Source organism: Hypanus sabinus, chromosome 23 (genome assembly GCF_030144855.1).
Source record: "Hypanus sabinus isolate sHypSab1 chromosome 23, sHypSab1.hap1, whole genome shotgun sequence".
NCBI classification, from domain to species: Eukaryota; Metazoa; Chordata; class Chondrichthyes; order Myliobatiformes; family Dasyatidae; genus Hypanus; species Hypanus sabinus.
The window spans coordinates 11229213-11254903 of NC_082728.1; the positions used below are offsets into that span (position 1 = coordinate 11229213).

Sequence of the window (25691 nt, forward strand, 5' to 3'; positions counted from 1 at the left end):
AGTACAACCAAAGCTATGCAGCTCCCCCACTGGAGATCCCATCAGTAAACCAGAGAAATGGGTTTGTACTGTATTACATTATCAATGTCTAGCAAGGCCAAGAAAAAACGTCCAAGCCAATCCTTCGCTGTTAGACTGCACACAGCCTTTGAGCACAAGACTCCAAGTGCCTCTCTGGAGCAGGCAGCAACGTAATCCACTCCCAAGTCTAGCTCCTCTAGTATCAAGCATCTTGCTGCTGGGGTAGACCTGCAGGATTTGAAGTTCTTAATGTTCGGCAATATGTTACAATTGTAAAAAAAGTATGTTTTAAAAAGGACAAAAGGACCTTTGGTCCTGGAGAGGCCACTGTATCTGAGCACACCGCCGTCTTACTGGATCAAGTGCCGATCTATACTGATCCTATTTACCAAGAACATAAACGCAAAAGGTTCTGCAGATATGGGAAATCCAAAATGCTGGAAGAACTCAACAGGTCAGGTAGCATCTATGCATTCAGCATTCAGAATAAGCAATTACTATTTTGGAATGAGATCCTTAATCAGGAGTCTTAATTTATTAAACATTTTTGTGGAGCTATGATTAAAATGGAAAGATGCAACAAATGATGATGACACAAGTTAATTAATAACCTCAGATTACGGAATAATGAAGGAAAAATTAAATGCAACATGAAAGAACTGAGTACGAGCATAATATCTTTCCGATGGAAACATGAGTCCTGAGAAAACTAATTGTATGTGAAAGGAAAGAGTTCCAAAGTACTTTGATACACTAGAGAATAAACTTCATATAGACTGCACTTGGTCCATAGCCTTCTATGCATTTGTGTTCAAGCACTCTTCCAGAAATGTTTTCAATGTTGTGAGAGTCACTGCTTTAATTACCCACTTAGGCAGTGTTTCCTGCTTCCAACTGACATCTGGATAAACAAAATGTACTTCAGATAGCCTGCAACCCTCTTTGCCTATCACTCTGAATCTATGCCTACTTTTAGATATATCTCTGCTATGCAGAAAATTTCTCTACTGTCCGTCTCATGACTTTCCACCTTTCACCAGGTCGCTACTTGTCCTCTCCCCCCCCCCCCCCCCCCCACTTCTCCATTTCAAAGAAAACAAATCCAATCTCTTGTCTCTTCCCATAACTGAAATGCTGGGAATCATTTCCCATGCAGCATCTTGATGAATCTCCTCTGTACCCTCTCTAAGTGAATTTTGTCCTTCCTGCAGTGTGGTTATCAGAAATGTGCACTACTCCAGCTATGGTTTTATCAAGTTGTCCCATAAATTCTCATATTCTATCCCTTGTTGAATGTAGGTCTACCCCTACTCAATCTCTCCTTTTGGGACAGTGCTTATCCCACCTGCCAGCCAACCTTTGACGATTGGGCTTTAGTTGGACAATCTGCATGACATAATTAATAGTGAGTTGCTGGATCCCTTGTCGTCCTTTTACTTATCGCTTGCTCCCCAAGTTGTGAGTTTTGTTGGACTCATCCCTCAGGTGCCTTTATCACTGTTGGACTCATCCCTCAGGTGCCTTTATCATTGTTGGACTCATCCCTCAGGTGCCTTTATCATTGAGATGGCTAGTCCAAGAATGACTTATCTTTGAAAATCATTATTTCTTGGAGCTTCTGGTCAATCTAATAATCCTGAAATTTTCAGATGGGGAAGAAGAGTGGCTCTGCATAGATGCTAATTAGATTATATTTTCACGTGTATATTGAAATATGCAAGAAATTAATTGTTTTGCATTAACTACCCACACAGTCCAAAATGTGCTTGGGGCTGCCCACAAATGTTGCTATGCTTCCGGTGCCAAAATAGCTCACTAACTCTAACCCATCATCCTTGGGATGTGGGAGGTATCTGGAACAGCCGAACGAAACCCTTGCAGTCATGGGGAGAATGTACAAGCTTCTTACCTACAGTGGTGGGAATTGAACCCTGATCAGTGATCGCTGGCTCTAGAGCATTTGTGTTAACTACCAACATCGAAAAGCCTTTTGATCGTGGTTTTGACTGAAGTTGATGATTGACCTCAATGGCCTTCTGCGACAGAAAATTATCCTGCATTTTGAGTGAGAGCGTACAGTTTTTTAATAATTTTGAATAATAAATCACTTTTTATTCCCTTAGCATCATTTTAACTAATGGGTTTTCTGCTGTGAATGATTTAATAAGTTATATTTTCCCGGAAGTTTTCCTTAAACCAGCATTATAAATTAAAGACAAGTAAAAGGAAAGTAATACTCATCTATTTTCTGCCATGTTACATTGTCAACGTCTTGTTATTGGGCAGCTCTTTCTATTCTGTTTTGTACTCACAGCTCCTGTTGCCAACTGCTCTTGCAACTCAATACAGAGAACATTACAGCACAATGAAGGTCCTTTGGCCCATGATGTTGTGCAGACCTTTTAACCTACTGTAATATCAATCTAACCATTGTCTCTTGGATAACCTTCCATATTTCTGTCATCCATATGCCTATGTAAGAGTTTTTAAAAAAATGCCCCTAACACCACCCCTCGCAGGATGTACTATGCACCCACCATTCTTTGAATAAAGAACTTGCCTCTAAGATCTCCCCTATACTTTCCTCCAATCGCCTTAAAATTACGCCCACTTGTATTAGCTATTCCTGACCTGTGGTGGGGGGGAGGGGGAATATCTGGCTATCCACTCTGTCTATGCTTCTTATAATCTTGTACACATTTATCAAGTCACCTCTCATCCTCCTTTGCTCTAAAGTGAAAAGCCTTAGAACACTCAACCTTTCTTCATAAGACATGTCCTCAAGTCCAGGCAGCATCCTGGTAAATCTCCTCTGCACGCTCTCTAGAGCTTCCACATCCTTCCTATTAAAATGAAGCGACCAGAACCGAACCCTACATTCCAAATGTGGTCTAACCAGGGTTCCATAGAGCTGCAACATTACCTCTTGAGAAGAGACTACCTTTTGTCTCCCATCAGCCTTTAACCCTGCTTTGCATCCTCTTTTATATGTTTCCAGTTTATCCTGGGATCCTTTTTCTCGTAGAGGATTAAGGATCAACTTTATTTGCTATATTTATTTACATTTGCTGTGGTGTGCTGGTCAGTGTGCAACATGCAACAGAAAGCAACATCCAGTAATGATAAAGAGATATATAAAATTAATTTAGAGATTAAAGAATGGAAATGGAATAAAATATGTAAATACAAGCGTGTATTTTCAATGTAAGCAGCATTATGAAAAGTGGTTAAGTGTATACAGTGCAGTGCAGCATTATATCCCATTCTGTACAATAATGTGCTTTCATTTTTTTTTATAGCTGTAGCTGCATAGATTTGATTCTTTTTCATCAAAGAAAATTGTATTATTTATATCTCTGGTATCACTGGTTAAGTGAACGCGTCAAGGAATGCTTTCTGGTGAATCAGCAAAAGTCACCCCTTAATCTATATTCTCCTTTTAATACAGCAAATATGCTTCAGAGTGCCTTTTTATTTGATTATTTCTCAAACGCGAGGGAGCTTTTAACTGGGGAGGGGAGGACAGAAGAGGAGCCATTTGAGAAAGAAATCTAGTGTGCAGGATGGGAAGAGCAGTACATTTGATGTTGGCTTGGATACCTGTCGCATTGATTGCCTTACTTTAATTAACATTCATAAGGGCAGTGATTTTGACAGTGTAGCTCTTCCTCAGCCTGGTTAATGGTAGCCTTTTAAGAGTGAAACGTTTACTCCAGAGTAGTATCACTCGAGACGAGCCTTATCTCCAAGCTAATTTGTTCACAGCAAATGGTGCCAAGATTTCATGCATTGTCCATCTTGTTAACTGATTTCAGTTGGCGATGTTAAAATGTTAATCCTACTGCTAACAGCTTTCTTTTGTACACACTGTAACCAATTGCTCACTCAGGGTATAAGCAGATGTATTGTTTTATTTCATAAAATATTTATTGACTGTAGAACTAATTGCCTTGCTGTTTGAAAGAGATGACAGATATTTGGTGGGATTAATGCAGCTTTTGTACTGTACTATTTTATCTAAAAGTTGGCAGAGCTTGAGATTGCAAGTGTTAACTTGTTTGTTATGAAACCCACGGAAAGGTTTAATTGTTTTAGAATGGTAAGCTATTATATTCAGAAAGCAAATATTTATATCTTATTTTCTTATTTTATTCCAGGTTGCTTTCTCATATGTGTTCATTATGAATTCTTCTCGAAGCAGTTCTTCATTCCTCTGTGATGGATTTGATCTCAGTTTGACCGGTTCTCAGTTATCTATAACCAAACGCCCCAGCAGTGCTTCACCTGCTAAACAGCTAGCACGGTCCACCTCTGTCAGCTCTGAAAACAAGTCCAAAGCAAACTCTTTGGTAAATGTATATGGAATTTGCAATGTAGGTTTGAGGTTAGCATAATGCTTTACAGCACCAGTGACCTGGGTTCATTTCCCGCTGCAGTTTGTAAGAAGTTTGTATATTCTCCCTGTTTCTGGCTTCCTCCCACATCTCAAAGACATTTGGTTAGTAAGTTACTTGGTCACAGATATAATTAGGTGGCACATGCTCATTGAGTTGTAAGGGCCTACTATTGTGTTTTGTATCTGGAAATAAAAATAACATTTCTCGGAACTGTATAAAGTTTAAATGCTGAGGCATTTAACTGATGTCCTTTTGCATTTGTACAGGGCCCTGGTGAGACCACACCTGGAATATTGTGTACAGTTTTGGTCTCCAGGTTTAAGGAAGGACATTCTGGCAATTGAGGAAGTGCAGCGTAGATTCACTAGGTTGATTCCTGGGATGGCAGGGCTGTCTTACGCGGAGAGATTGGAGAGATTGGGCTTGTACACGCTGGAATTGAGGAGATTGAGAGGGGATCTGATTGAAACGTTTAAGATAATTAAAGGATTTGATAGGATTGAGGCAGGAAATATGTTCCAGATGTTGGGAGAGTCCAGTACCAGAGGGCATGGATTGAGAATAAGAGGTCAGTTATTTAAAACAGAGTTGAGGAAGAGCTTCTTCTCCCAGAGAGTTGTGGAGGTGTGGAATGTACTGCCTCGGAAGACGGTGGAGGCCAATTCTCTGGATGCTTTCAAGAAGGAGCTAGATAGATATCTGATAGATAGGGGAATCAAGGGATATGGGGACAAGGCAGGGACTGGGTATTGATAGTGAATGATCAGCCATGATCTCAGAATGGCGGTGCAGACTCGAGGGGCCGAATGGTCTACTTCTGCACCTATTGTCTGTTGTCTATAAATATGATGACTTGTGCTCAGGTAACCCAGCGAGCACAAATCTGCTTAATTTGTGTACTTTCTAGTAGATACATTCCAGAGCATTTAGAAGCATGAACTCCTGAAGGATTGTTCCCAGTCTTTGGCATACTCTCTCATTCAGAGAGTGTCATTTATTTTCAGTCAGACAAACTTAAAGAGACTTTTAGCTGTTTTATCATAGAAAGACTGCCCAACCAGGGAGTTAAACCAGAGTGCAGAAGATATAAACTGTGCAAGTACAAAAATAAATAATAATAAACACACGAAAAAGCGTTAAATATCGAGAATGCGAGATGACGAGTGCCTGACAGTGAGTCCATTGGTTGTGGAAACTGCTCATTGATGGGGAAAGTGAAGTTGAGTGAAGTTATCCCATCTGGTTCAAGAGACTGATGGTTGAGGGGGAGTTAGACCATAAAGTATAGGAGTGGAATTAGGCCTTTCCCTGTACCCCTTCATGCCCTGACTAATCAAGAATCAGTCGACCTCTGCCTTAAATATACCTATTGATTTGACGTCCACAGCTGCCTGTGGCAACGGATTCTGCAAATTCACCACTCTGACTAAAGAAATTCCTTCCCTTCTCCATTCTAAGAGGACACCCTTCAATTCTGAGGCTATGTCCTGTGGTCTTAGACGCCCCCACCATAGGAAACATCCTCTCCTACATCCACTCTGTTGAGCCCTTTCAACATTTGATAAGTTTCAATGAGGTCACCCCTCATTCTTCTGATTTCCAGTGACCACAGGCCCGGAGACACTCTTCATATGATACACCTTTCAATCCCAGAATCATTTTCTTGAAGCTCCTTAGAACCCTCTCTGGTTTCATCACATCTTTTCTAAGATAAGGAGCCCAAAACTGCTCACAATACTCTGTCAGGCCTCACCAGTGTTATATTAATTCTGAACATTACATCCATATATAACCATATAACAACTACAGCATGGAAACAGGCCATCTTGGCCCTTCTAGTCCGTGTTGACTGCTTACTCTCATATAGTCCCACCAATCTGCACTCACCCCATAACCCTCCATTCCTTTCCTGTCCATATACCTATCCAATTTTTTTTTAAAATGACAATATTGAACCTGCCTCTACCACTCATACTGGAAGCTAATTCCACATAGCTACTACTCTCTGAGTAAAGAAGTTCCCCCTCATGTTACCCCTAAACTTTTGCCCCTTAACTCTCAACTCACGTCCTCTTGTTTGAATCTCCCTCACTCTCAATGGAAAAAGCCTATCCACGTCAACTCTATCTATCCACCTCATAATTTTAAATACCTCTATCAATTCCCCCCTGAATCTTCTACGCTCCAAAGAATAAAGACCTAACTTGTTCAACCTTTCTCGGTAACTTAGGTGCTGAAACCCAGGTAACATTCCAGTAAATCTTCTCTGTACTCTCTGTATTTTGTTGACATCTTTCCTGTAATTCAGTGACCAGAACTGTACACAATACTCCAAATTTGGCCTCACCAATGCCTTGTGCAATTTTAACATTACGTCCCAACTACTATACTCAATGCTCTGATTTATAAAGGCCAGCATACCAATAGCTTTCTTCACCACCCTATCCATATGAGATTCCACCTTCAGGGAACTATGCACCATTATTCCTAGATTACTCTGTTCTACTGCATTCCTCAATGCCCTACCATTTACCATGTATGTCCTATTTTGATTAGTCCTACCAAAATGTAGCACCTCACACTTATCAGCATTAAACTCCATCTGCCATCTTTCAGCCCACTCTTCTAACTGGCCTAAATCTCTGCAAGCTTTGAAAGCCTACTTCATTATCCACAATGCCGCCTATCTTAGTATCATCTGCCTGCTTACTAATCCAGTTTACCACCCCATCATCCAGATCATTAATGTATATGACAAACAACTTTGGACCCAGTACAGATCCCTGAGGCACAGCACTAGTCACTGGCCTCCAACCTGACAGTTATCCACCACTACTCTCTGGCATCTCCTGTCCAGCCACTGTTGAATCCATTTTACTACTTCAATATTAATACCTAGCGATTGAACCTTCCTAACTAACCTTCCGTGTGGAACCTTGTCAAAGGCCTTACTGAAATCCATGCTTTTATATTCTAGCCCTCTTGAAATGAATGCTAACATCCCTTTTGCCTTCCTCATCACTGATTCAGCCTGCAAACGAACCTTTACAGAATTCTACAAAAGGACTCCCAAATCCCTGTGCATCTCAGATTTTTGAAATTTCTCTTCAGTTAGAAAATAGTCTACCCTTTTATTAATTCTATCAAGGTGCATGACTGTATACTTCCATCTGCCATTTCCTTGCCCATTCTCCTAATCTAAGTCCTTCTTTAATCTCTCTACTTACTCAAAACTACCTGCCCCTCCACCTATCTTCATATCATCCACAAACTTTGCCACAAAGCCATCAATTCTGTCATCCAAGTCATTGACATATAACATAAAAAGAAATAGTCCCAACACAGATCCCTGTGGAATACCATTTGTCATCAGAAGTCAACTGGAGAAGCTCCCTTTGTTCCTACACTTTGCCTTCTGGCAATCAGCTTCGGTTTTATCCATGCTAGTATCTTTCCTGTAATCTCATGGGCTCTTATTTGCTAAGCAGCCTCATGTGTGGCACTGTGTCAAAGGCCTTTGGAAAATTCAAGTACGCAACATCAACTGATTCTCCTTTGTCAGGTGAGATTGTTCCTTAAGGAAACCATGCTGACTACGACATATTTTATCATGAGCTTCCAGGTACCCTGAAGCCACATCCTTAACAATCGACTCTAACATCTTCCCACTGAAGTCTGATTAACTGACCTATAATTTCCTTTCTTGAAGAGTGGAGTAACATTTGCAATTTTCCAGTCTTCCAGAACCATGCCAGACACAATTGATTCTTGAAAGATCATTACTGATACTTCCTCAATATCTTCAGCCACCTTTCAGAACCCTGGGGTGTACATGATCTGGTCCAGGTGACTTATCTGCCCTCTGACCTTTCAGTTACCCATCACCTTCTTGCTAGTGATGGCAACTTCACACACTTCTGTCTCCTGATACTTGTGCACTTCCAGCATTGTGCTGGTGTCTTCCACAGTGAAGACTAATGCAAAACACTTATTCAGTTTATCCAGCATTTTCTTGTACCCATTACTATCTCTCCAGCATTGTTTTCTGGTGGTCCAATATCCACTCTCACCTCTTTTACACTTTGTCTGTAGAAACCTTTGGTATCCTCTTTAATATTATTGGCTTGCTTACCTTTGTATTCCGTTTTTTCCCTTAATTACTTTTTTAGTTGCCTTCTGTTGCTTTTTAAAAGCTGCTTAATCCTCCAACTTCCCACTAAATTTTGTTTTAATATTTGCCATCTCTTTTGGCTTTTACATTGGCTTTGACTTCTCTTGTTAGCCATGGTTGTGTCATCCTGCCTTTAGAAAACTACTTCTTCTTTAGGATGTATATATCCTGCGCCTTCTGAATTTCTTCCAGAAATACCAGCTATTGCTGCTCTGCTGGTATCCCTGCCCATGTTCTTTTCTAATTATTTTTGGCCAGCTCCTGCCTCATGCCTCTGTACTTCCCTTTACTTCACTGTAATATGGATACATCTGACTTTAGCTTCTGCTTCTCAAATTTTAAGGTGAATTATATCACATTATGATCAATTATCCCCTAAGGATTCCTTTACCTTAAGCTCTCTCATGAATTCTGGTTCATTGCACAACACCAGTCCAGAATAGCTGATCCCCCAGTGGGCTCAGCCATGAGCTGCTCTAAAAAGCCATTCTGTAGGCATTCTAGGAATTCCCTTTTTTGGGATCCTGCACCAACCTGATTTTCCTAATTACCTGCATATTGAAATCCCACATGACTATTGTAATATTGCCCTTTTGGCATGCATTTTCTATCTCCTATTGTAATTTGTAGACCACATCCTTGCAACTATTTAGGGGTCTGTAAACAGTGCCCATTAGGGTCTTTTTACCTTTGTAGTTCCTTAGCTCTATCCACAATGATTCAACACCTTCTGAACCTACGTCATCTCTTTCTAATGATTTGATTTCATTTTTTATCGACAGAGACAGGCCACCTCTTTTGCCTATCTGCCTGTCCTCTCAATACATTGTGTATTCTTGGACCTTAAGCTCCTAGCTATAATATTTCAGCTACGGTTCAGTGATACCCACAACAACATACATGTCAATCTGCAACTGTGCTACATGTTCATCTACCTTATTCTACATACTGGGCATATTCAAATATAACACCTTCAGTCCTGTATTCACCCTTTTTGATTGTGTCTGCCTTTTATGTTGCACCTCATCCTATTGACTGCAATTTTGCACCATCATCAACCTCCTTGCTAGAAGTCTCACTACGCACTGCCTCTTTGTGAACCAACTACCTCATCTTCAGCACTATCACTCCGGTTCCCATCCTTCTGCCAACCCTTCTGACCAGCTGTAGTTAATCCCGAACCTGGTGGTGTGAGTCCTGAGGCCCATGTACCTTCTTCCTGATGGCAGCAGCGAGAAGAAAACAAGGTCGGATGGTGGGGGACTCTGATGATGGATGCTGCTTTCCTGCAATAGTGTTTCATGTGACAATGTTTCAAATAGATTTTGGTGTTAGTCTTTGTCAGCTTCAGTCCTGTAAAATTTCTTTCTTGGGTCCTTAATGTTAAACCATCAATATACAAACCCCATTTCCAGAAAAGTTGGGATATTTTCCAAAATGCAATAAAAACAAAAAGCTGTGATATGTTAATTCACATGAACCTTTATTTAACTGACAAAAGTACAACGAAAAGATTTTCAATAGTTTTACTGACCAACTTAACTGTATTTTGTAAATATACACAAATTTAGAATTTGATGGCTGCAACACACTCAACAAAAGTTGGGACAGAGTTAAAATAAGATTGAAAAGTGCACAGAATATTCAAGTAACACCGGTTTGGAAGACTCCACATTAAGCAGGCTAATTGCTAATTAAGCAGGTGAGGTATCTTGACTGGGTATAAAAGTAGCGTCCATCAAAGGCTCAGTCTTTGCAAGCAAGGATGGGTCGTGGCTCACCCCTTTGTGCCAAAATTCGTGAGAGAATTGTTATTAGTTCAAAAGGAACATTTCTCAACGCAAGATTGCAGAGAATTTAGGTCTTTCAACATCTACAGTACATAATATTGTGAAAAGATTCAGAGAATTCAGAGACATCTCAGTGCATAAAGGGCAAGGTCGGAAACCACTGTGAATGCGCGTGATCTTTGAGCCCTCAGGCGGCACTGCCTAAGAAACCGTCATGCTACCGTGACAACTATAGCCATCTGGGCTCGGGAGTACTTTAGAAAACTATTGTCACTTAACACAGTCCGTCGCTGCATCCAGAAATGCAACTTGAAACTGTAATACGCAAGGAGGAAGCCATACATCAACTCTATGCAGAAACGCCGGCGAGTTCTCTGGGCCCGAGTTAATCTCAGATGGACCAAAAGACTGTGGAACCGTGTGCTGTGGTCAGATGAGTCCACAATTCAGCTAGTTTTCGGAAAAAACGGGGGTCGAGTTCTCCGTGCCAAAGATGAAAATGACCATCCTGATTGTTATCAGCGAAAGGTGCAAAAGCCAGCATCAGTGATGGTATGGGGGTACATCAGTGCCCACGGCATGGGTGAGTTTCATGTATGTGAAGGTACCATTGACTCTGAGGCGTATATTAGGATTTTAGACGTGTTGCCATCAAGGCGACGTCTCTTCCCGGGACGTCCATGCTTATTTCAGCAGGACAATGCCAGACCACATTCTGCACAGGCTACAACAGCATGGGTTTGTAGACACAGAGTGCCTGTGCTTGACTGGCCTGCTGCCAGTCCAGATCTATCTCCTGTTGAAAAAGTATGGCGCATCATGAAGAGGAGAATCAGACAACGGAGACCACGGACTGTTGAGCAGCTGAAGTCTTATATCAAGCAAGAATGGACAAAATTTCCAATTGCAAATCTACTACAATTAGTATCCTCAGTTCCAAAATGATTAAAAAGTTTTATTAAAAGGAAAGGTGATGTAACACAATGGTAAACATGCCTCTGTCCCAACTTTTGTTGAGTGTGTTGCAGCCATCAAATTCTAAATTTGTGTATATTTACAAAATACAGTTAAGTTGGTCAGTAAAACTATTGAAAATCTTTTCAGTTAAATAAAGGTTCACGTGAATTAACATATCACAGATTTTTGTTTTTATTGCATTTTGGAAAATATCCCAACTTTTCTGGAAATCGGGTTTGTAATTAAAATGGGAAGTTCAGACAGGCAAAAACATTTCTTGGCGTGGCTGGAAAATAGAATTTAGTGTATGTAAGTGCAGAAATGGAGTATTTATCTGAAATGTCACATGCAGACGTCACATATATGCCATTTACTTCCTTCCAGGGTGACACTGGTCTTGGAAACCTCTCTGGTGGTAATTCTCGTGCGATTAACAATTTACGAAGATCAAATAGTACCACACAAGTCAATCAAAAAGCCAGTGCCACATCAAGGTAATGTAGTTAATTTGCTTGGGAGGAAAATGAGCCAGATCAGTGTTTAAGTGCAATTTAATCTGTAATAGGAGAAAGAGAGAGCTTGCAAATGGATCCATTAGTAACTGTGCAATTATACTGCATCAAATTGCCCCATAATATTTCCCTGAACTTTTGGAGTTTGAAATATGAAGCAGGCATACGACCCATTGAATTATTCTCTCCCTGCCATTGATAGGGGAAAGATTGAAAGTGAAGGCAGCAGGTGCAATGATATTCCCAGCCTCTCTCATCATGGCTTGCCTTGTGCCAGCCCCACAGTGGATTTACTTGTGCACATTGGAATTTCTCCAGTAATGCAAGATGTTTCAGGAATGATAATGTCCATTTTGCCTGTTGGTAAGCATGCTTTTATTTAAAAAAAAAAGAGTGGACCAAGAAGTCCCAGTAGGTTGAAAAGACATGCTTTTATTATTCCAGCATGAACATAAAAAAAAAAATGGGATTAGTGACAATTTGGCTGCTGCATGTTCTATATGGGGTGTTCCGGTACTGTAGTGGTTAGTGCAATGCTTTATAGCAGCAGCTGTAAGATTGGGTTTCCATTTTCGCCCTTATGTGTAAGGAGTTTGTACGTTTGCTCCGTGACTGTGGATTTCCTCCCACATTGCAAACAAATATAGATTAAGGTGAGGAGTTGTAGGAATGTTGTGTTGGCACTGGAAGCATGGTGACACTTGCGAGCTGCCCAGCGCAATCCTGGTTGATTTGATACATTTCACTGTGTATTTTGAAGTACATGTGACAAATAAATTTAAGCGTTGTCTTTACATTTCAGCAGTTACAGCATTTCGTAAATATCTTGGGGGCTTCTGAAAAAATAAAAAAGTTGTTTTTTGGCTAAACGTTAAGTAAACACTAAATATATTTTTTTCCATAAATCTACAATGCTTTAGAGCAGGGTTTCCAACCTTTTTTTTATGCAATGGACCTCTACCATTAAGTGTGGGGTCTGAAGACCCCAGGTTGGGAACCCCTTGTTTAGGGAAATAAGTCCATTAATTTTGTCCATCACATATCTCTCCCCAGTGAGGAAAGAACAGATGATTTCCTGGCTCTGTTCGATAGCTCTGCAGATGGAAGGAAAAAGCTGTCCAGTTTGACCAAGGCCTCCTCAGAGAAGAGAACCACTTGGAATGTTCTGGTAATTATAAACTTATAATTCAGACATGAAAACTGGTGGGATTAAATTCAATAACTCCTGCAAAATAGGAGCATTTAATATGATACAGGATTTAATCTGTGTTCAATATTTAGAATGCTGTAAACAGACAGAAATCCCGCTGTTTACTTTATTTCCCTGTAGAAATGATCAGATATTAATATAATACAGAATTGGTGTACATCCCTGAGAAAAATATAGTTCTGCTTGTCAAAGTAAACAGCTGTAGTAATGTTTAAGAGTCAAAATTGTTCAGACTGAATTTGGAGTGCTTCGGGGTCCCATTTTGCACTGTTGTTGGAGAGTGTCCAGAGGAGGTCCACAGGAATGATCCTGGTAATGAAAGGATCACATGTCAAGCATTTGATGGCTCTAGGCTTGTTCTTTCTGGAGTTCAGAAGAATGAGGGTGATCTCTTTGAAACATACTGAATATTGAAATATAGGATGTTTCCAATTGTGGGAGAGTCTAGGGCTGGAGGACACAGCCTGTGAATTGAAGGACATCCATTCAGAACGGAGATGAGGAAGAATTTCTTTAGCTGGGGTTGGTGAATTTGTGGAATTCATTGCCACTCTCGACAGTCAAGGCCAGGTCATTGGGTATACTTAAAGTGGAGGGTGGTAGGTTCTTGGTTAGTAAGGGCGGCAAATATTATGGGGAGGAAGCAGAAGGGGTTGAGAAGGATAATAAATCAGTAATGAGAGAGTAATGGCAGAGCAGACTGTGCTAAATAGCCTAATTCTTCTTCTATGTCCTCTAGTCTTTCTTATTTTTTTATCTGTAAATTGTAAAGAGAAGTCAGCAATGTTAGTATTTATTTCCTATCTCTAATTGCCTTGGAGATGGCGATGGTGAGCCGTTCTCCTGAACCGTTGCGGTCCATCTGTGGAAGATAGTGGACAGACCTGCCATTTGCAATTCCATGTCAGATGGTGTGTGATTTGGAAGGAAGCTTGCCAATTCTTGCATTTTCACATGCAAGCTATCATTGTCCCACCAGATGGCAGAGCTTGTGTGCTTCGGAGGAGTTGTCAAAAAGGTTAATTTTTGCAGTGTATTGTGTAGGAATGAATGTACTGACTGTAGCCATAAAATTTGACTGGTGTTGTGTGAGTGTTGAAGGTGGTTAATGGGATGTCAGTCAGCCAGTAGAAGTTCTTTTATATAATGCAGCTGCACTAACTTGTAGAAGTTATAATCCTGGGTGAGCCTTGTAGATGAAGAGTTGGTATATAATAACACAACAGAATTCAGCAACAATGCTTCTGTGTCTGGTCCAGTTTTTTCCTCCTCTCCCTCAATCCTAACATTTCCTCAGTCCCCTCACGTGTCTCCATTCTGCTTTCTGAGTAGGTCTGAAGTAATGTGTAAGGTCTCCATCTATTCTAAGTAAGCTAGTATGCAAAGAGTGGTTAATTCAGTATTCTTAAAATAATTCATCCATGGGATGTAAATAATAATATTACTTAGCAACAGCCCATATTTGCCCTGGATATGAGCAGTTACAAGTCAATCACATTGGAATTGCTCATTTCTAATTGGGTGAAGGTAGTGTATTTCCTTCCTCAAAGACTGTTGGTGAGCCAGGTGGATTTTTACAACAGTTTGATGTTTCATGAACTTTTAAATTTGGTCCTATGAAATGACTTAAATTTAAGTTCATCAGATACCATGAGGAATTCAAATTCACATCCTTGGATTAATGGAATCAGCATGCTACCCATGTTCTAGAAAGAAAAAAAATCATTAAACATTACATTCCACCAACTGGACAGTTTCTCTACTTGCTACTATGAAAATTCATATTTGAGATTGATTTCAGTTTGGTTGTATGCTTGTACAATGAAGTATGTACTGCAGCAAATTTCTAATACATATGAATGTATACAGGTATGGCGAATAAAAGTTGATCTTTATTGCAGAACCAGGTAAAACTTGTAAAATCCTCAGGTACGCACTGCACTGTCATTGGAAAATAATGATGGAAATTTTACCATTGTATTTGTTCACTCATTATGTAGATTATCACAGCTTCCTTTAGCTAATGCATGAGAAAAGAGTTCAAATGCACTGCTAAATTTAAAACAAGATGGAAAGCCTCAATCCAAATGAGTTTCAAGATACCTTTGAAAGCTAAGTCTTCTGCCAGAATGTTATTTAGTATTGCGTTCATAGAAGTGTTTAGTTTTTATAAATTTAGTCAGGCTAGTTTGATTGTTTACTAAACTAATCTTAATCTCTTCAGTTCTGCAGAAATGCTGTGATATTTCCTAATTATTTTGAGCTCTCAAAAGGATTGATTTGCATTTTATGACCTTAATGCCTTCTGTTTCAAAAAATGAATCCAGTACTTCTCCAATCCAATGCTGTTGATTCCTATACATGATGCAATTTATTTGGCCAAATAAAATGGTTTGGTCATCTTAAACAAGTTATATGGTATACACTTTATTAAAAATATATTTGAGGACTTCCTTTTTGTTGTAACTATTTGAAAATGATGTTTTTGATATCAATTATCTTCTAACACTTGCATATAATTTTGCAGGGGCAGTGTTTACCTATTACAAATATTTGCAATTTATTTCAAAATTATTGGTTGAAATATTAATGTAAGTGTTTTAGAATGATAGTGTGTGTGCCCTCAAAATCCTTTTGAAGTCACAAACATTATTATTCTAAAAGACAAACCTTTTTTTTAAATCTTTGACAGGATGAGGAGCCCAGAGTTTTTCCAATTCCTATTAGTGGTCGCAGCAGCAGCAGTACAGATGTGCCAGTCTTATCTAAAAGGAGGGAATTGGGTGTAGCACTAGCAGCCAACTTTACAGCCAACAATCGGTTAGTATATGGAAGAATATGAACAAAATATTTAGAAACAAAATGACTTATTTCCTATAGAGTGTAAGTATATTTTATCTTTTCATTGTCAATGTTAGCTTTTTTGATCAAAGATGAACTATGAATGTGATAGAGGACAGAATCATGAGAAGATCATGCCAACCGTTGTGATTCAATCCCATAGAATTAATAATTTTAAAATAGTGCTGAATAACACAATTAGATGGAGATTTAATATACTCTTCTTCATAATAAAGGGACAATTTTCAATTTATTTTTATTTGATGAAGTAATTTATTGACAAACTGACTACATCGGTGAACCTTGCGCATTTGTCATTGTTCAACATACTGTATGGGAAGTACAGCTGATACAATGTCACACAGCTAGTGGTGACATTGACAAACTCAAAATCAGGTTTAATATCACTGGCATATTTTGTGAAATTTGTTGTATTGTGGCAGCAGTACACTGCAATACATAATACAGGTTGACCACCACAAATCGGGAATGATTGGGACCTGTGCAGTGCCAGATTAGTGATTTTGCTGAATTACAGGTGGTTAGGTTAGGATTAAATAAATAAACGCCTCTAACCCACTTCATAATAACTTAAAGCTCATCAACAGACTCAGCAGCTGCTTTTTTATCTGTTTTTCACTACACACTGCATAAGATTTTATGTCATGTCGCTGCTTGAAATGCTGAACTCACCCTGCATTGAAATCATACACATAATCCAGTCCTAATTTTTCATGAAATAATTTTGCTTGTTCCTATATCTTATACCAAAATGTATCATGCACCACAAGGGGAAATAAAACCTTAGATCGTGTCTACACAAAAGTGGCTGACGCTTACAAAGCCACTACCCTCCCCCACCTGGGACAGTCTGACCATCTTTCATTGTTTCTGCTTCCCAAGTATAGCCTGGTCATTAAACGTGTGAAACCCATGATGAAGACTCTTAAGATCTGGCTGGAGGGTGCTGACTCTGCTCTTCGGCACCAATTCCAGCACACAGACTGGAGCACGTTTGCTGCCCATGCCACCACAGACTCTCAGATTAACATTGACTTAGATACCAACTCTGTCCTTGAGCACATCAGCAAGTGTGTAGATAGAGTGACATCACAAAAACAAAAGTTTTCCCCAATCAGAAACCATGGATGAACAGAGAGGTTCGCCTTTTGCTCAAAGCCAGAGATTCAGCCTACAGGTCTGGAGACTGGGAGGCTTACAGCTCAGCCAGGGCCAAACTGAGGAGGGCAATCTCTCAGGCTAAATATACATGCAAATAGAGGATCGAGGAGCATTTTAACTCCTTGGACCCACGGAGCATATGGCATGGCATACAGATTATTACAGACTTTCTATGCCCCCTTCAAGCTCTCCCTCCGTGATGAGCTTAATTATTTCTACGCTCGCTTTGACCAAGGGAACAAGGAGGTCATCCTCAAAGCAGATTTCCCACCTGGTGAACTTGCCCTCTGACTTTCCACCTCTGATGTTAGCGTCACTCTGAGCAGGGTGAATATACAGAAGGCAGTTGGTCTGGATGGAATACCTGGCCGTGTGCTCAGAGTCTGCAGGGCATTTGGCCGGAGTTTTCACGGACATTTTCAATCTGTCCCTGGCCCAGGCAGTTGTCCTACAAGCTTCAAGCTTGCCACTATCGTGCCAGTGCTGAAGCATTCCACTGCCATGGGCCTGAATGACTTCTGCCCAGTTGCACTCACCCCCATCATTGCAAAGTGCTTTGAGAGACTAGTTCTATCACATCTGAAATCCTGTCTGCCCACCATCCTGGATCCCCGTCAATTTGCCTATCGCACCAACGGGTCAACAGAGGATGCCATCTCCACAGCTCTTCACTCTGCCCTGACCCACCTGGACAGCCCCAAATCTTAGATCAGAATGCTGTTCATTGACTTTAGTTCGGCATTCAATACTGTGATCCCCTCCAAGCTGATCACCAAACTTCATCAGCTTCGTATCAGCTCATCCCTCTGCAATTGGACCTTGGACCTTCTGACTAACAGACCCCAATCTGTTAAGTTAGACAACCTCTCCTCCATTCTCACTCTTGAGTACCGGCATGCCTCAAGACTGTGTGCTGAGCCCTCTTCTGTACTCCCTTTTTACCTATGACTGCATTCCTGTACATGGTTCTAACTCCATAATCAAGTTAGCAGATGACACCATGGTGGTTGGCTTGATCAGAGGAGATGACGAGATGGCCTACGGGGATGAAGTCCAGCACCTGGCTGCGTGGTGTGCTGGCAGCAACCTGGCCCTTAACACCCAGAAGACCAAGGAGATCATTGTGGACTTCAGGCATGTTAGGAGCCACACTCACGTTCCTATCTACATCAATGGAGCTGTAGTGGAGCATGTATCAAGCTTCAAATTCCTTGGTGTCCACATTTCCGATGATCTCACTTGGTCCCTGTGCTCCTCCATCCTGATCAAAAAGGCACAACAGCTTCCTGTGGAGCATCAAGAAAGCTCACCTCTTTCCCAGGATACTGACGGACTTTTATCGCTGTACCATTGAGAGCATACTCAACCAACTGCATCTCAGTGTGGTATGGCAGTTGTCCTGTATTGGACCGCAAAGCTCTCCAGCGGGTGGTGAAAACTGCCCAGCGGATTATCGGCACCCAATTGCTCACCATTGAGAACATTAATCAAAAACGCCACCTGGGCAGGGCAAAAAGTATTATCAAGGATGCATCTCACCCTAACCATGGACATTTTACTCTCTGTTACATACCCCGTGGATATCTTGACCATGACCATGATGTGATTGAGTATCTGGTGAGCATGATGTAATGGTCCTGTGATGGTAGGGTGATGTAATTTCCCACCAATGTGAGGTCACATGATGTAATTTTCCCACCAGTGAGTGATCATGTGATGGTTTCTTCCAACAGGTATAAAACGGGAAAGCCTTGCTGTGACGCAGGTCAGTTCGTGATTTAATTCATCAGTTACTCCGTTATGCTACATATTTGTCTCATGACGTAGTTTTGTTTTAAAGTGGAGTTTTACTTCCTGCCTTAAGTCTCAAAGCTTATTGCCGGCAGTCTTGCACAACGCTGCCAATTTTAGTCCAGTCGGAGAGTGAAGAATTTATCGAAGTACAAAAAACCCGAAGGATTGAGTAAAGTTGGTGTCGTCTGTGGTAATACAGGATCAACCTTATTGAATCCTCGTATAGAAGGTAGTAACCTGCATCTGAGATAGCCACTGCATTGTGAAAGCAGAAAGGGTTGGACGCAGCGTTTCATAAGGGAGAATGTCAGTGCTTTAAGCCGTTTTTATTTCCTTCAGAAATAAAAAGGATTTCCTTTGTAAATCCTTCAGGCAAGGCATATTTCGGCTGGGATCAGCAGTAACATCACGTCGTCGAGGAATTCATTACTTAAGGAAAGTCTCTCTTAATTGACTGTGTAAATCATTTGGACTTTCACATATATCGCTTTAAGAACTGTGTTTGCATATATCGCTTTAAGTTGCTGTTTAGCAGTTAACTTCCAGTTCAGTTAGTCGTTTGTTTACTTTTCATTTTTATTGAGCAGTGTTTAATAAATGTTTTGTTTATATAAAAAAAACCTGTCTCAATTCTATATTCATTGTTGTTGTATCATAACACCTCCCATCCGTCAGGTGACCAGTGCTTTTTCACAATGATCTGTTCTGGGATCCCTCCTCTTCGATCTGGATGAGGAAGTAGAAGGGAAGTAAGTTTGTTGATGATACAAAAGTTGGGGGTGTTGTGGATAGTCTGGAGGGTTGTCAGAGTTTAGAGTGGTACATCAATAGGATGCAGAATTGGGCTGAGAAATGGCAGATGGAGTTCAATCCAGATAAGTGTGAAGTGGTTCATTTTGGGAGGTCAAATTTGAAGACAGAATATAATATGAAGCAATGTGGAGGATCAGTGAGATTTTGGGGTCCATGTACATAGGACACTCTAAGCTGCTGACATATGGTGTGTTGGCCTTCATCAGTTGTGGGATTGAGTTCAAGAGCTGTGAAGTAATGATACAGCTATATATAAGATCTTAGTTAGACCCCACTAGAATACTGTGTTCAGTTCTGGTCACTTCGTTACAGGAAGGATTTGGATGCTATAGAGAATGCAGAGGAGATTTCCAAGGATGTTGCCTGGATTGGAGAGCATGCCTTATGAGGATAGGTTGAGTGAAACTTGGCCTTTTTTCCTTGGAGCGATGGAGGATGAGAGGTGACCTGATAGACGTGTATAAAATGATGAGAAGCATTAATTGTGTGGACAGCCAGAGGTTTTTTCCCAGGGCTGAAATGACTAACTTGAGGGGGCATAGTTTTAAGGTGCTTGGAAGTAGATACAAGGGGGATGTGAGAGGTAAGTTTTTCACACAGAGTGGTTGGGTACATGGAATACACTGCCTGTGACAGTGGTAGGGGCAGATACAATACCGTCTTTTAAGTGAAGCTTGGAAAAACAGAGAGCTATGCGGTAGGGAAACTCAAGGCAGCTTCTGGAGTAGGTTACGTGGTCATCACAACAGTGTGGGCTGAAGGGCCTGTAATGTGCTGTAGATTTTCTATGTTCTACATTGGACAGACCTGCAGTTTGCATTCCCATGTCAGGCGGTTTGTGATTTGGAGGGAAGCTTGCCAATTCTTGCATTTTTCACATGCATGCTAACATTGTTCCACCAGTTGGCAGAGCTTGTGTGTTTGAGAGGTGTTGTCAAAAAGAAGGTTTTTGCAATCTATTGTGTAGGAATGTACTGACTGTAGCCATAAAATTTTACTGGTGTTGGGTGTCATAGTTAATCCGATGCTAGTCAGCTGAGAGCATCCCTAGAGGTTCTTGTACAAGTTAGTACATAATGTAGCTGCACAAGTTATAATCCTGGGTGAGCCTTGTAGGTGGAGAGTTGGTATATAATCACACAACAGAATTCCAAGCCTTTGACCTCTTTCAGCAACGATGCTTCTGTGACTGGTGCAGTTTTTTTTCTTCCTCTCCCTCAGTCCTAACATTTCTCTTAATCTGAATCTGAATTTGATTGTCCTCTTTTGTTGTGCTGTGGAATACTTAAATATACTAAATAGTTGTTTCTATTTTCTAGTTTTGTACATAGATATTATTAGCACTGAAAAAGTGGTGCAATAGTCCAGATGAGGTAGAGGACGCTATAACAGCAATTGATGCTTGGTTAGATGAGTTAATATACTAGAGTCCTTCAGAGACTGAAAAAATCTTTTGTTTTTTCTTGAAACATAGAAAACCTACAGCACAATACAGGCCCTTTAGCCCACAAAGCTGTGCCGAACACGACCTTACCTTAGAAATTACCTACGGTTACCAATAGCCCTCTATTTTTCTAAGCCCCATGTACCTATCCAGGAGCCTGTTAAAAGATTGTATCATATCCGCCTCCGCCACTGTCATTGGCAGCCTGTTCCACACACTCACCACTCTGCGTTTTTTAAAAAAAAACAACTTACCCCGACGTCTCCTCTATACCTACTTCCAAGCATCTTAAAACTATGCCCCTTTGTGCTAGCTATTTTGGCCCTGGTGAAAAGCCTCTGACAGTCCACAAGATCAATGCCTCTCATTATCTGGTACACCTCTATCAAGTCACCTCTCATCCTCCATCGCTCCAAGGAGAAAAGGCCGAGTTCACTCAACCTATTCTCATAAGGCATGCTCCCCAATCCAGGCAACATCCTTGTAACAACACACACAAAATGCTGGTAGAACACAGCAGGCCAGGCAGCATCTATAAGGAGAAGCACTGTCGACGTTCCGGGCCGAGACCCTTTGTCAGGACTAAATGAAAGGAAAGATAGTAAGAGATTTGGAAGTAGTGGGGGAAAGTGGAAATGCGAAATGATAGGAGAAGACCGGAGGGGGTGGGATGAAGCTAAGAGCTGGAAAGGTGATTGGCGAAAGTGGTACAGAGCTGGAGAAGGGAAAGGATCATGGGACAGGAGGCCTTGGGAGAAAGAAAGGGGGAGGTGGGAAGCACCAGAGGGAGATGGAGAACAAGCAAACAACTAAATATGTCAGGGATGGGTTAAGAAGGAGAGGAGGAGCATTAACGGAAGTTAGAGAAGTCAATGTTCATGCCATCAGGTTGGAGGCTACCCAGGTGTGTGTGTGTGTTTTTTTATATATATATTTATAAAAGGTGTTGTTCCTCCAACCTGAGTTTGGATTCATTTTGATGGTAGACTAGGCGATGGATAGACATATCAGAATGGGAATGGGACGTGGAATTAAAATGTGTGGCCACTGGGAGATCTGGCTTTCTCTAGCGGACCAAGCGTAGGAGACAGCGAAACTGTCTCCCAGTCTGCGTTGGGTCTCACCAATATATAAAAGGCCACACCGGGAGCACCGGACGCAGTATACCACACCAGCCGACTCACAGGTGAAGTGTCACCTCACCTGGAAGGACTGTCTGGGGCCCTGAATGGTGGTGAGGGAGGAAGGGCAAGGAAAGACCCTATTGTATCTGCCTCCACCACCATTGCTGGCAGCCCATTCCACGCACCCACTCACTGCGTTTTTAAAAAAACTTAACCCTGACATCTCCTTTGTACCTACTCCCCAGCACCTTAATCCTGTGTCCGTTTGTGGCAACCATTTCACCCCTGGGGAAAAAGCCTCTGACTATCCACATGATCAATGCTTCTCATTATCTTGTGCACCTCTATCAGGTCACCTCTCATCCTCCTTCACTCCAAGGAGAAAAGGCAGAGTTCACTCAACCTATTCTCATAAAGCATGCTCCCCAATCCAGGCAACATCCTTGTAAATCTCCTCTGCACCTTTTCTATGGCTTCCACATCCAGTAGTGAGGGGACCAGAACTGAGCACAGTACTCCAAGTGGGGTCTGACCAGCCTCCTATATAGCTGCAACATTACCTCTCAGCTCCTAAATTCAATTCCACGAATGATGAAGGCCAATACACCGTACGCCTTCTTAATCTGAGCAGCAGATTCAACCTGCGCAGCTGCTTTGAGTGTCCTATGGACTTGGACCCCAAGTTCCCTCTGATCATCCACACTGCCAAGAGTCTTACCATTAATACTATATCTGGCCATCATGTTTGAATATCCTGCCATCATCCTCAAAATATTTGTGCAAGCTGAGTTATCTTTCAAATTTACTTGAAATTAAAAAAAGTTAAGAAATGAATGATGTCATGATTGATTTTTGCCCACTGTCTTCATTGCAAGGTGTTGATAGTACTGTAAATTGGTTGAGTAGATGAATCACATTGCTATTTAAATGGGTACAATTATACAGCAGGGGAGGGGGGGTATTCAGGTCATTACATTTGTGCTAACCTATTCAGAGGTTATCCAACTCACCATTTACTGGTCCTATTGCTCTGCTATTTCCTGTAGATTTCAAGCATTGCATTTGAGTCTGCAACTCTGTGTAAAATAAAATCTTTTTTTTGGTCCCTGGATGTTCTTGTCAGTTTTCTGAAAACACCTGTCCTCTGGTTATCTACTTCCAGCCTTCATTCTATCTGCACCAATAACCGTTGTGAATGCTCCTGTGAAGCTTTCCTTCAACAACCTTTTCATGATATGATATGATTTTCACACATTGCTCTGTGACAACACCGGTGCCAAGCTGTATCGGTCCTAATGCCCTTCCCTTGGACAACATTGGTGGCATTGAGAGGGGAGACTTGTAGCATGGGCAACTGCCGGTCTTCCATACAACCTTGCCCAGGCCTGCACCCTGGAAGCCTTCCAAGGCACAAATTCATGGTCTCATGAGACTAATGGATGCCTATCATTATATGAAGTCTTTATAATTAATAACATAGATTTCAATTATCAGCAATGCCAACTGTTTCTTCACTTTGTAGCACTTACTTCATAGTCTTATGAGTGCCAAAGTGGAAGTTTACAGTCTCATTTGAGAAGCTCGAGGAAAAAGATTTGGGGTGATGCAATTCTTGGGGATAATATGGTGCTAAAGATGCTATCCATTAAAAACTATTTTTAAAACATGTCGCATCTGCTTTCTTAATGGGCACAAAATATTGATTGTTCTATTTAAGAGGAGCAGCCATAATATCCAGAGACGCCAGCCAATATTTATACCTTCATTCAACATCTCTAGCACAGATTATTTGGTTATTGTCACTCATCTGTTTGTGGGAGCTTGTAAATACATTGGCAGCCTGCTTATTTTACAATATTAACTACAGATTACCAAGCTGTGAAGGTGTCTGAGCAGCCTGATCATTGAAGTTTATAATTAAAGTTACTGGTTACTCTATATATTACAGCAAGGAAAAATGCTTCATATATTCCGAGTTCCTTCATTGTGGAGCTCACTACTCAAGGAAGAATTTGGGTCATAGTGTTTTTAACAATGCTGCTGCCACTTGCCAAATGAGAGGAAGTTTAATTCAGGGCAGAGAAGCCAAGAGATTGTATTTTTCTCCGTCTTCTACAATTGAATTGCTGCCATCTCCAGTCTACTTCAACAAATTTCCAAAACTACTGTTTGATTACTCTGTAAGAAATAGTGAGAGAATCAAATACCAGTGGGCATTAAGATGAGAGGGGAAACTCTAATTGATATTTACAAGGTAAGTTTTTTTTAAGACTGAGTGGTAGGTGCCTGGAGCACACTGCTAGGAGAGGTGGTAGAAGCAGATGTGTTAGCAACTCTTAAGAGGCATTTGCACCAGCACAAGAACAGGCTGGGAATGGAGGGATTTGGATCATGGGCAGGCAGAAGGCATCATGGTCTGATGAAGCACTGTGTGCAAAAGGAGCCTGTTCCTGTGTTGTACTGTTCTAAAACATACCCCAAGCAAAACTATTTGAGTTTGCTTAACTGAGTAATTAATGTAGATGTAGTTTAGATCCAGTTCATGGACCAGTATTTTTATCCTAATTTGGCTATGTTGTAGCTTTCTTTGTGGAATAAATCATCCTTGTTTTTGCTTTTAGGAGCAACAAGGGAACTGTTGGGAATTCTGTCACCACAATGTTGCACAACAACTACTCTACTGTTGACAAGCCCTTGACTCCAAAAAGCTCTAACCAGAAAGCAACATCTCTCAAGTAAGTTCACTATTTTCAATATTAGTAGAAATAAAATCAGTTTTAAATCCTAGTCTAATCAGCCAGTTATATTGCTGGTAATGTTTGTGAACATGTTATTCTTGTTTCGACTAGCTTTATTGATGGATATTAAAGGGAATACCAGAAGATTTCAATGCAAAGGATTGTTACCGAGCTGTATCTCTAAATAAAATTTCAGTTTGAGCGTTTTCTTTGGAGCAAGTTGATCCAATGTATATTTCTAAAAAGAAGGATAGAGCCTTTGGGCTCAGGGTAGAACTTTATTGGCCTGTAGGAGAAATCCCCCCCCCCCCCCCAGCAAAACAAAATGATTTACTGCTTTGGACTAAAGCTCAAAAGTTCAAAATAAATTTATTACCAAAGTACATATATGTCATCATACTGTGGTGCTAGAAAGTTTGTGAACTCTGTAGAATTTTCTCTATTTCTGCATAAATATGACCTAGAATGTGATTTATGTGATCTTTATGTAAGTTCTAGAACTAGATTAGGATAACCTAATTAAATAAATAACAGAACCATTATACTTGTTCATTTATTTATTAAGAAAATTAATCCATTTGTTGGAAAAAAGTATGTGAACCTCTGGGGTAATGCCTTCACAGAAGTTATTTGGAGTCGGGTGTACCAATCAATGAGATGAGATTGGAGGTGTGGGTTGGAGAGGTGCCCTGACTTT

General features: G+C 40.8%; 1 protein-coding gene across 7 annotated transcripts in view; it reads left to right on the forward strand.

Annotated features, from left to right (window-relative positions):
• cep131 (centrosomal protein 131) overlaps positions 1 to 25691 on the forward strand; it is a 147429-nt gene that overhangs the window by 8748 nt on the left and 112990 nt on the right. For 5 of the 7 annotated variants that reach the window (XR_009507578.1, XM_059948375.1, XM_059948374.1 and 2 more), the window contains 5 exons: positions 4179 to 4370; positions 11721 to 11830; positions 12902 to 13016; positions 15751 to 15878; positions 24878 to 24991. Coding sequence is in view for 6 of the 7 variants with exons in the window: in XM_059948375.1 (XP_059804358.1) it covers positions 4203 to 4370; positions 11721 to 11830; positions 12902 to 13016; positions 15751 to 15878; positions 24878 to 24991 (635 nt within the window). In the remaining variant the exon portion in view is untranslated. Of the gene's footprint in view, positions 1 to 4178; positions 4371 to 11720; positions 11831 to 12901; positions 13017 to 15750; positions 15879 to 18814; positions 18847 to 24877; positions 24992 to 25691 lie in introns of those variants that run through there. The other 2 variants (XM_059948379.1, XM_059948378.1) reach the window with 2 other exon arrangements.